Source organism: Crocodylus siamensis, chromosome 2 (genome assembly GCF_052110815.1).
Source record: "Crocodylus siamensis isolate JL-2025a chromosome 2, ASM5211081v1, whole genome shotgun sequence".
Taxonomy (NCBI): domain Eukaryota; kingdom Metazoa; phylum Chordata; order Crocodylia; family Crocodylidae; genus Crocodylus; species Crocodylus siamensis.
This window is the reverse complement of record NC_143396.1, coordinates 234,454,092-234,466,983: the sequence shown is the minus strand read 5'-3', so window position 1 is coordinate 234,466,983 and position 12,892 is coordinate 234,454,092. Positions and strand designations below refer to the sequence as shown.

At 43.3% G+C, this 12,892-nt stretch overlaps 1 protein-coding gene across 1 annotated transcript in view; it reads right to left on the bottom strand.

The window, feature by feature from the left end:
- Positions 1–12,892, bottom strand: part of GPR176 (G protein-coupled receptor 176) — a 133,844-nt gene that overhangs the window by 114,716 nt on the left and 6,236 nt on the right. Inside the window, exon 2 of the mRNA XM_090033473.1 lies at positions 9,103–9,360. Within this exon, the coding sequence (XP_089889599.1) occupies positions 9,103–9,331 (229 nt within the window). The 5' untranslated portion in view covers positions 9,332–9,360. The remainder of the gene's footprint in view (positions 1–9,102; positions 9,361–12,892) is intronic.

The following is a 12,892-nucleotide window of genomic DNA, read 5'->3' as shown; positions in this document are numbered from 1 at the left end:
GCTGTGTCTGGGGCAGGGACAGGCACTGCCCAGTCAGGGCAGAGCACAGGATGGAGCCACAAGTAGTTCATCTAGGGGGCATGCACCCTCAAATATTCACACTGAGCAGGGCAGGCTGCTACTGTGGACTGGGGCTGGGACAGTGCTGGATTCAGCTGCACTTGGGGCAGGCAGCAACAGCACTGGGAAGGGGAATACGGGGGGGGAGGGGCTGCAGCCACCCCAAAATTTGCTGCAGCTTCTAGCACCCCCTCCCAGTGTCACCACCGCCTGACCCACGTGTAGCCCATCCCGCCCCTTCCCCCATAACAGATTTACCAGCCAGACCCAGCCGCTCTCCATGCCACCAGGCGCTCTCCTGGCCACCTGTATGCTGCACTGCGGCTGCATGCATGCACAGGGCATTTATTGGCCATATCAGCTACAAAAAGCTGCCTGCTGATACAACCAATTTTCCTTATATCAGTGCCAATCTGATATGGGACTGATGTATCAGTGCACCTCTACTGCACACCATATCTCAGAAGCCAAAGTCAGGTACTCTGTGACGCAGACCACAGGATAGATATTCTGTCCTGAGCAGGAGGCTGTGCCAGCAACTCACCTTTGGGGAGGGGGGAGGGGGACAGAACTTCTGGGCTGGGCTTAGAGATGACCCTGACCTCCACAGCTCAGCCACTGCTGGCAGGTAGCCAGGACATGTTATTCCTGGGGTGCATCACTTGGTGCCAGGGCATGGGCACTCAGTTACTCCAAGCCCTCTTGCCCTACTTATGCAGGAAGGTGTTCCTGGTCCCCATGGGCCAGAAGACAGTTTGCCAAGGCTTTATGGACCCAGACTCCCTGCCAATATGCAGGGCCAGTGCCCTCAACAGTGAGGGATGGGGGTCCCACCCTCACTGTGCTGCAAATGCTCAATGGATCATGACTGGTCTATGCTTGGTGCTGCCTCTGCACAGGCTTCATGAAAGACCTCCCCCCGGTCTTGACAATCTGGGGAGGATGCATACAGCAATGCTCAGGTGCAGCAGGTTATCTTTCTCCACCTTGATGCACATGCTGAGAGTCCTCCAGCCTGCCCCGAGGCAGCCAAAAGGTGTACTCCACAATCATGCAGCACCTGCTCAGGCAGTAACCAAGGTGTTCTTTTAAATGGTCTAACTGTCCCACATAGGGCTTCATGGGCCAGGGCAGAAAGGGTAAGCTGGGTCCCCAATAATGATGGGAGGGATGATGAGTGTCAGTGATAAGACTGGGGACTCCTGAAGTATAGCACCTACTCTTCATCATCTGGGGGAAGGGGATTTGGGGAAGACAGGCACTGTGGACATTGCCCACCCAGCCAGAGAAGATGTGGGTGGATAAGCCCTAGTGGTTGACAACACCCTAAAGGATGACAGAGACGTAGCTCTTGCAATTGATGAATACCCAAGTGACCTTTTCTTAAGTGACAAGCTCAGAACTAGTACTCCATCCTCATCATCCTGGTCCTGGCAGCACAGGTTTGGTTGGTACAGTAATTAAAAACTTTACGGCTGCTTACAGACCTTAAACAAATACACACAAATGAACTGCACTCTACCACAAGCAACAGCATGTTAGATTCAGCTCTGCAGTGTCTGGATAGATCAGGCATTTCAGAAGAGCTTTTTGGTGCTTTCAGCTAAAGTTGATTCAATCAGCCATTTGATAAAAAGTGCCCAAAAAAGCCCCACTAAAGCACCTGATCTATATAGATGTTGGGCGAGTCAGGTCCAACTAACACACTACCTTTTCCAGCCAGGCACCCGGTTCAGCACAGGAGTGTACAGAGTTTAAAGTACCACTTTTGGGGTGTTTTGTTTTTTTGTTTTTGTTTTTTTTAAATGCATGTAAATAACCTGTATGTGTGATTGCTACCACCAACTACACTACACCAAGACATTTTTAGTCCAACATTATTCTATCCAATCCAAACACAGGATTATCCAATTCTTTACTGGTTAGTTTAGAGTCTCAGGGCAGCGAGAGACAGATCCGAAATCATCGCATCACATCACTGTCCCCCAATTCAGCCAAACCTGGAGCAAATACTTGCACAGGCCTATTAAGTATTCAGTTCATACTATGAGTATAAGCCCTACATATGTATCGCAAAGACACTAAAAAGTTAGTACAAAAACAAACATCTAAAGCCCACCACTGTCTGTGCTTTGATCCCATGTCCCTGCAACAATGACTAACAAGATCACCACAGCTCATAAATGAACTATAGCAGATGAAATGCACAGGAAGTTAGAATGCTAGGAGGTGCAAACTATATTCTGAATCCATCTGTCAGACACCTCTTATGTGGCCACATCACTGCAGCAAAGGAGCAAAAACATGCCACCTCCTCCTCCTCCTCCCCCCACAATCAGTGCAGTAGGATTGGGGACCAGCAGAGATCCTTTACCTAAGAACCAGACTGCATAGCCTAGAAACCAAAAACAAGAGTATTCCGTCTGTCCTTGGTTAAGATCAATCAGACCGATATTGAACTAACTAGGAAAGAAGTTGCAGATATAAAAGGGGCTAGGGAGGGGAAAAATATACAGAACTTCTTTTCTCAAGACAGACTGATTGCAGACTGACAGACCATGCTACCTGCCAACAAAATATCCCTGATCAAGTTTGGCGCGCGTGCCCCCCCCCAAAAAAGCACTGACCGATATTATCAGCAATGTCCTGGCCAGTAAAATCAGGGAAGAACAGCCAATGCCCCTCCAAAGCAGCATACATACTAGATTTCTGGAAAGCCACCATTATTCATCCACTTCTGAAGTAGCCAGCACTCAACCCAAGACTTTCAACTACTATTCCACATCAAGTCTCCCATTCAGACAATTGCAGGGCAAAAGAAAGGAGTCATTATTCAGCTCCAGCAGTAGATGTCACATGATATCATACTATATGCCTCAGTTAGGGACAGAGTGTAAAATTCAGAGATGGTTCTAGTGACTCTTAAGATCACATACAAAAGGAAGGATCCAGCAGTATAAGCCTGGAGATTTCTTGGCAGTTTTGACACGGTGAACCACAATGTATAGTTAAAATGCCTACAAGATTGATAGAGAGTAGATGAGCCAGCAGACAGTTGTTCAAATGGTTTTTTTCCAAAAAAACTCAAAGTAATAAATGAGTAATGCTCTTTATCCCCAAAAGCCTTCATTTCCACAAGGATTAATCCCTTCTGTTCATCATCTATTTAAGACCATTGGGAGACACAGAGTCTTAAGCAGTCTTGACATTCAGCTATACATCTCAAACCTCAACTGCTGCAACACTGCCCACTATTAAAGCCTAGAAAAAAATAAAGATTTAGCTCTTGTATGACAAGTAGCTGGCCTAAAGTGAACGTAGGCAAAACCAAAAAGATGCTGGTGAGAAGGTAGCTAAGTCTTCAAAGTGTTTCTAAGATGTTGCCTCCACCTTCTACTAAAGATGTATAATAATTCCCTTTGCAGAACAGTGAAAAAGTTTGCCTCATCAATAAAAGCTTTGATGTCTGAGTAGTATATGCATCTAAAAAATGCCTCCTTTTAGTTCCAACTGTCCCAAGGAAGAAGAGAAAGGACCTAGTCACAGTAAGCCACACATTTGTCACCTTATAATGCATAAGTCACTGGATCAGAAGCTGAATGCAAAAGCAAGGTGCAGTTGGTGTATAAAGCACCTATTCACTTGAACATGGCTTAGGCCACCATGTGTCCATCAAGCCCAGGCTAAAATGCCTCTTAAAGCAAAAACTTATTATTGTTTTAACATGGCAAATTTAGTCCTGCCTGTGCAATTTTACCCTAATTACAGTACATTATAAAGGAGAAGTTTTAGACCCAGGTTATGCTTGTGGACCACCTGTACAGGGGGTTTAGTTCCCCTAAATTAAAACAGTGGGCTTTTGTGACAATTGGAAGCCCACTGTTTCCATTTAGGGGCTTCTGTCACTGTCACAACAAGGCCCTTGATCCTTCCTCCCCCTCCTGCTCTCTTCCTGGCAGAGCCTGCCCACGGCCAGGGACGAGCTGCCAGGAGGCTGACCAGCCTCTGAGCTGCAGGGGCCCCCAAGTTTTCCCTCTTGTGGCAGTGCCCCCCAGGGTCTTCCAGGTGGGCTGCTAGTGGGCCAGATCCCGGCTTTGAGCTGGGGCAGCACTCTGCCTGCTAGCAGCCTGCCTAGGCAGCCACAGTGAGGCACCACCACTGCGGAGGAAAGAACTGGGACACCCCTCCCCCCCACACACACACAGAGCTCAGATGCTGCCAGCATCCCATCCCCCAGCTGTGGGTAATCTCTGCCAGAAAAAAAAAAAAAAAAAAGTATCCCCCTTCTCCCCAGCGAGAGCCCTATGCACTGTCTCCACAGCCTGGGACCTTTCAGGAATGGGATGGCTTGTCCCTGGGGCAGTGCACGAAGGCAATAGGAAGACAGCTGGGTGCACTAGTGGCTGGAGAAGGCAGTGGGGATGGTGCACAGGGCACTGGAAGCCCACCAAACCTGAGCTTCTCTGATCCTGCCCAGGCTTCCAGCACCCTGTGCACCACGCTCACCACACCCAGCCACCCTCCTGCCACCTCCCTGTGCTGCCCCAGGGGCAAGCTCTGGGTGTGCCGGTGGCTGGAGAAGGCAGTGAGGATGGTGCATGGAGCACTGGAAGCCTTGGGGATGGATGCATCACTGCACATTTGCTAGGCAGCAAATTAAAATACATTGGGATGTTTTAGTTTGCTATGTAACAAAGTAACTTGCATCACAATAAGCCGCTGCACATGTACAGTGTGACAAAATTAAACTGTTATAAGAGGGTGATTTTGTCATGTATGCAAATCACCCATCCAGTCCAAGCCTGAGATTCTTTATTCATACTGTCAAATTCTGAACAACAACAACAAAAAGTGTTGTTCAGAATTTAAATCCCCATCATTCCAGGTCTCTTTCCTGGAATCTCCCATTTGCACTTGCCAGTTAGATCTTTTGCCACAATGTAAAAAGGTCACTATCCACACACAGATTTTAACAAGTTAGAATACAACTCCCTTTAAAAGCAAGCCAGCAAAAACACAGAATCCAATAACTGAGCTTAAAGAATAAACCATTTGAGAGTGCTGTGAATGCATTTGTTAGCAGTAAAGAAAAACAAGTCACTGGAGCTTTGTTTACTTTGACCTCTATATAACTATCAGGAAAAAAAAAATTTCATACTAAACGTCTTCACCAGATACAAGAAAAACCTAATAGAAGGACACCACCTACTGTTACAAGTCTCCTGACAAGTTGCAAATGAGAGGGGAAAAAAAAAAACACCACAAAAGAAAAAACACAGTTCTTTAAGACAGACTGATTGCTGTTCCATTTTTAAAGGGCTTGAGGCACGTTAGGATATTTAAGATTATATTCTAACTATAGTTTCACAAGGTTTAAACTGAAGGCCCAGTCCTGCAAATCAACTCTCATGATCAGTTAAGAAGGCCTGATCCAGACAATCTTTACACACATACATTATTTTTTAGGATCAGGCCCCAATCATGTGACAAACAATCAGAAGTAGAACCCATTCCACCTTGATAGCAACAAACAACGTATTATTTGCAACATCTGTCCACAATCTACTGGAGAGAAATGACTGGCCAGTAGTTAGGGGCACCTATACACATGCAGCAAGGCTGTTCTGATGCGCTGTAATTAATTGAGTCTGCACCAGTGTGCTGTAACCTGGTAATTACTTGAGGTAATTACTATGCTACAGACTCCAGCATCACCATTAGTCATTAGTGTCCCTGTGCTGAAAGGTGGAGGCGGGGTGCTTTAACTAGAGCTTATTCGACAAGCTTTAAAGTGCTCCTGTTGCCATTTTTCAGTGCTGGAATGCTGATACATGCAATGCTCCAGGTGTTTTAATTAGAACAGCTCTCAAAGCCTCTCTAAAGCACACACACGCTCCCAGAGCACATGTATAAATACCTTAAGATGCCAAGCTAGAATCTGGGAGAATAGGATTTAATTCTCTGCTCTCCTATGGACCTCCCATGTGACCATGAGCAAGACATTTAAGGCTAAACAAAAGATTCTGGGGTGTCACAACACCAAAGTTTTACACATGACATACGCACCTAGACTCCCTATCCAATGCATGGTGAAGAGTTTGGTGCTTCAGAATGGTATTAAGTAGGTGCAAGGCCCAACATGAAGCCACTTAAGATAGGCACCAAAATCCTCAAGAACCTTTCCTGGTGGCTACCTGTGGGCTGCAGAGGAGGTCTGCAACCTTCGCCTAGGTTTAGGTACCTAAAGCAGTTCTCTCAGAAGGGGAGGAGAGATCATTCATTTCCTTTCAAAAAGCTGCAGATAGTGGGGAGGGGTCTTTTAGATCAAAGCTTAGGTTGCCTATACATGAGCAGCAAGGCTGCTCCAGTGCACTGCAATTGCAGCGTGTTGGAGCAGGCTTGATTAAAATTGAGTCTGCTGGAGCATGGTAATTACCACGTTCCAGCATCTTGCTTATCAGCATCCCCATGCTTTAAAAATGTAGTGGGGGTGCTTTAACTAAAACCTGAATGAGTTAAGTTAAAGCAACTCTTCCACCATTTTTAACCATGGGAACACTGATGCACAAGAAGCTCCAGGCACTTTTAATTAGAGTGGTTCCAAGAGTCACTTTAAGCACCGTGCCCCCTACATATACTCCTAGAACATGTATAAACACCCTTAGGGGTTAAGAGCACTTCCCCAGTATGAGAGATACAGGCTCTGTAGTTCTCTCTTGCTTCTCCCTCTTGTGTAAGAGACCTGCGCAGACCACAGAAGCATGCAGGCCCCCACTCGTTCTACAGCTGAACCCATACCTGTTGATAGAGCCCATATGGAGTTTGTTGTGGCCAGGCTTCATAAGCAAAATTGCAGTGCTGTCAAATTACATGATTATGGTGATTTTTGTTCTATTTAGTATATTTGTTCAAGTCCCAACTCCTGAATTACACTAAAACATTGTTTTTTTAATTGAGATTCTTATGCTTGATAAGAAGGTGGGCAAACACCAGTCAGTCAAAAAGATGCTCTGACCCCAAAGCCCAAGAAGCAAATTAAAAGAAACTCAATATTTTTTTTACACCTCATTACTTTTAGGTTGCTCTCATAATTTGAGGTTCTAGGTTATGACTGAATTAACACTACTCTTATTATCTATATTATGACAGCATTTAGAGCCCACAACTAGGTTTGCAGCTCCTTTGCAGTGGGCACTGTACAAACACATGCATTAAAGGGCTTGTTCTTGCTTTTGTCCATTTAAATCATAGTTATTCATAAGAGATAGGAAATACTGTCCCCATCAGAATCTTGTAACAGGGAAAGGATCCATAGGACCCACCAACATGCAAGTTCATTGTGGGCAGGATTAAGCAGTTTGCAGGAACGTACTTTGGTTGCAGATGTATATTACATTTATCCCAGAGTAATTTCATTCTACAGAACTCAAATCCCTGTACTGAAAAGACACAGGCCAGCTTTCCTGAGGTAGCAGTTTGCAGCAGACACTATTTCAGTTCCTTGCCATTAGATGGCAGGAAACCCAGAGTCACCTCTGTTACCTCAGTGACAACAGTTACCCAGAAATGAACTTGATTAGACTTCTGGACTTTTAACATATCCACAACTATAACTTTATTCAGTAATGCCGTCTGTCATGTCCCCACTCCACTATTACTACAGTTTACTCTAGAGTGAGTGTTGTATGTTTGCACTTGTTGTTTCCTCATTTAAGAAAACAAACAAAGTTTGGGGGTGGGTGGGGGGGGTCTCAGCAGGATCTAAGTTGTTGAAAGTGAGAGAGGACAGAAATGCCAGGAAAAAAAAAAAAATGGGAACAGACATGAATGGAAAAAAAAGTTTCTGTGGGGTATGATGAGAGCAAGATTGAATATATAGTCCTACACTGGGCTAGTGTCCATGCCACAGATGGGAAACTATAGCCCAAAGAGATTCAGTATGTAGACATACTAGACAATGTTCACAGAAGTCTGCAAAGACAAGACCAGAACTCAGTCCAGTAACTTAACAAGACCAGTTTACTTTCTTAAAGTAAAATTCACAAGAGAATTCTTTAAACACAATAAATGCAAATGGTCAGAGAGGAATTCATGTTTAGTTACCAACATCCAAGAAACATACTATAACAGTATTGAAAACACTTGGTCAGTTATGACACCAAACTGTGGCCTGATCTCAAAACGAAGAAACCAGCTGCAAGCTCTCACTGAAACGCCAAGCTTGAAGAGCTGCAGGTGCTCAGAGGCTCAAGATCAGACCCTATGTAAAGCCTTCATGTTATTCAAGTTCCCTGCTTTAAAAACTAAGCATTAGTAGCACTTTAATATCCAATTTATTGATCTGCCAAACTGCATAAATTAAATCCACTCGTAGATGACAGCAAAAACAACCCTGCTTCCTTATTTGTGAGCAATGCATTTACATGACATGCTTGACATAACTGTACATAAAGAATCTTATACAGTTGCATTATAGTAACTGTGACTACATAATTGATACAGCTGTATATATTGGCTTGTTTGCAGGTCTGTAGAAAACAATTAACTGTTAGACAGCAAATAAATTCAGCATCGTTGGGACAGCCCCACGTACAGCACAGAGAACACTTATCAGTGATTCAGTTGGAACCTGCGGATCAATATAAAATTAATTTGGTCTCAAATATAAACACTGCTTTGAATAAAATATACTCTCTAAATTAAACTAATAAAATAGGTCATATCCCACTTTATGAAGAAAGATGCTGTCCTTATATCTATTCAAAATACTTGAAGTGAGTTTTACAAAATAATAAATACTGTGACAAATTTCAACTGGGAGAAACCAACTAGTTTTTGATGGCAGTAATCGATATTACCCATTAGAAGTGCACAGAAAACTTGAAAGAACACTTGATTAATTATTCAGAACCCAAAATGAATATCAAGAAAGGACAGTATGTTAATAAATTGCAGGCACATTAATTATTACTTTACTAATGGCTGCTGTCAGAAACCCATGGACAAACTTATAACAGAAAAATTGCAACACAGCTTACTTACCCAGCAGCGAGCCTATAAAGATGACAATTTGCACAGCGGTAGTGAAATGTCTATAGGTTTGCTCCTCACTGTACACCCCATTTTCCAAGGCACCAATCCCACTGGAGCTTCTGTTGTTCTGTCCAATTTCTGCAGTAGATACATTCTTAATTTCTAAAGCTCTGGTGACAGCTTGATAGAAGGCATGCTCACTTTCATTTCTTGAAATCCAGCTTTTATTGTACCCCATGGTGTGCTTTCTTTCTTCCTCCTTCCTATCTAAGAGTCACACATTACTGAGCCTTTTGGTGAATGTAGCATACAAGCAAAAAACAAAACAAAACACTGCTTTGGTTACTAAAGCTTGGTTCATTGTACCCAACATCATCAAATGTGTGTCCTGGAAAGTGGGTTTGGCTTTTCGTGTCTGCCTTATAACCCTTTATACTCAGAAACGGAAGAAATGAGAAGAACTGGCTATGCCTTACTATTAGCTGTCCCAGATTTCTTGTTTCTCCATGCCAATGTTTCCTCAGCATGTTTTACTGCAAAAAGCACGAATGAGAAAAAATACAGTCCACAACATATGCATCAGTCCCCCAACAGCCCAGAAGTTTACCTGAGCAAAAAACTTACTGTAAATGAAACCAGGATTAGAAAACTTGCAGAACAATGGAACCTGTTTTTCAGCCCTAGCCTCAGTCTCTGCTTAGCTGTTTCACAACCTTGAGAAGAGCATCCCTTTTTCAGGACCAAGTCTCCTACAACTGTCTCCCTACTTACTCTGTCCACTTTTTCTTACAGTGAAGAATTAGCTTATCTTGCATATGTTCTTGCTCTGTGACACTTGATGATTAAAAAAAACAAACAAACAAAAAAAACCCCTTCACGTTCCATTCAGGGGAAAATAAATTAGTGTTCAATGGCTTCCACAGAGCACAAGCTTGCTTTTAGGAAATAATAATTTGTCCTGGAATCCAAAAAAAAAAAAAAAAAAACCACACCATTCTTCACAGAACCAAAAAATACAAACCCAAAAAACAAAGCCCTCCACATTAATCCTATGTAAGCTTCGGTTAGCATACCTCCAGACCAAGCACAATTCCCTTTAAGAACTGGAACAATATATATTCAAGCATCTGAATGAGGGACTCTATCTGTATTCTTATCACTCCACAGATTGCAGACTACCTTCAAATCCTCAGAGCTCGTAGCAAGGCTGCTACACTGACTCCTAGGCAGCTTGCAGCACTGAGTGCTGAACTGCCAGCTGCTGTGCTCATAAAGCTCCTAAAGAAGAGAAATGAGATCACATGACCCTCAGCTGAAGGCTCTGGGTTTTGATGGCAGCCATCTTGCTTAAGGAGTTGTCAGTTCAAGGTACCCGAGAAAAACAGAGGAAAGCATGAGCCTAAGTTTGTTTTTGGGGAGACAAGTTCCTATCGTGATAACTAAATAGATTTTCAATACCAGGAGGGAGGAAGAGAATATTTTCTTCTCAGCTTCTGCTCCTAATGCTCATTCAGATCAACATTCATTTTCTGACTTTGTATTTTAAAGATCAGTCCTACAACTTTTGGAATACAACTTTCCTAATTGTCTCTACTTCCCCATGAACATACCACGTATTAATGCAGTAACTCATCTGGGGGTGCCGCTCCTATTTATACACTGCATTATTGATTACACAAAAGGTTTTGAATGTGCGTTGTATGCTGCTGGCTTAAATAACTTTTCAAATATGGCTCTTATACTGGGGGTAATTGTAGCCACATCATTCATTAAAGTCACGACAAGTAGGTTTTTGAAAATTCACCACTGCAGATTCCCTACTAGTATTCTAGTATAAATTTATTCAAAGATACACAGTTACGTTTAAATATTGTTAAATTAATAGAGCCAGGTAAAGTGTTACTCAGTCACTGGTGATCAATTATTTCTTGTTATAAGTATTGTTAAATTCAGTTACGTATTACACCTACATTCCCCTCTTGTAAACTGAACATGTTAGGCAAACTGAGAGCAAGTTCCTAAGGGACCATCTCAACTCCTGCGACTGATTTCTTCTGACAGCTATCTTCTACTGGAATAATGAATTGACAGCCTAAAGAGTGAAACTCATGTGTGAAGGAAAGAAAAATCTTTTAGCAATTGGTCATCAAGTCACTCCGTGAATTAATAAGGATGAGCATGAGTTTTAACTCCTTCATAGCAAAATGCAAAACCTGGCCTTCTCATAACAGCACTGATATTTTTAAATATCTTCAATACAAAATAAACTGTTCTAATGCCAAATTCTGTAACCAAAGGTATGCCTCTTTAGAGCTTTTATAATAATCAGGGATCCTGGTTTTCTCTAATTAAAAAAAATCCCCAATTTTTGGTTAAAAATAGCAACCCCCAATCTACATTTTTCCATGATTAAAATGAAACACCACTATATAGATAGTCTCCCTCTAACCTTCAGGCACCTACTCTGATATGCTGTTCTCTCTACCATTAGCCCCATTCCTCCCCATCAAGCCTCCCTAGCTCCTTATCTCTTTGCCTTGCCCCTACCAGTTCTCCTCCATACAGTCACTCCTCATTAATTGTTTTCCCTCCCATCTTGTTTCAGATTCCTTCTCATTTCTCTCTCCAATCTTTTCCCACCCCCAGCTCCAGCCTTCCATACCCCCACTCACTGCCAGCCTTTATTAGCCCAAAGGCTTGTTCTCTCAATTTACACTGTCGGCTTGCCTTTCAGGTCTGGTTCTTGTCTACACTACACTTGAATCAGGCAGTTTTCATGTCCACGCTGCCTAAACTAGGCAATGTTGGGAGTGGTGGAGGCACCTGCATTCAGTCCCAATATCTGGACTTGGCACAACCCATAGCAGACACAACTACAATTGAAAGGATAGTTTGATTCATCCCTGGACTGGAGCAGGCTCAGTACTGAAACAATCTTTGCAGATTTTTTAGCTTCAGTCTAATGCGTTTCCTAATTACAATTTGTCAGAATCTATCATTTGGACATATTTTCACAGAAATGGCAAAAGACACATCCCTTACATAAAGGCCACTGCTCAGTTCAAATTCCTGTTCCAAAGCATAGCATCGTAACAGTCTCTAACATGGCAAAACAATATATTTTTCACAAACCTTGTTTTTGGACACAACTGAACTATTTAAGCTGAAATTTTCCAAAAAAAGCAAAAAAGCACTGTAGCCTAACACAGTCATCTGGCATGGAATAGCCCATATGTTTAAACTCTGACAAAGTTATAAACAGGGTCTTATACTGGGAAGAGTTGGGCAACCTTAAATATACGTGCTATTATCAGTAATTACAGCATCACATGAAATAATTTTCTACCAACATATGCAGAGGTGGATCCAGGATTTTATTAAGGGGGGTGAGAGAGCAACAACTGGTGTTACAGCAGTTGCTGCATTCCTGCTCCCAGACCCCCCTGCCACAACAAGGGTAGCAGGGTTTGAATTACACTCTGATTCTTGAAGGGTGGTCTGCAGCAATGGCAGCTGGAAGCCAGAAGAAGCCATTGCTGCCACCTGAGCTGCTCAGAAAGGCATGGGGCAGGCCAGGGGCTCATCTCTTATGGTGGGGTTCAGCCCCCTCCCCCCTGCCTCCCCATGTCTTGAACCCTGGGGTGGACAGACCATGCTAAGAAAACAGAAGGCAGCAACTGTTTTAATCCCCCCAGTCAGGTAAGGATCTTTCCTCCCCCTCCATGCTCAATACCACATCTCTTCCCAGTCCCCCTGCATTCTCCAGCTGATCTGGGGGCAAGAAGAAAGGCTTCAGAGT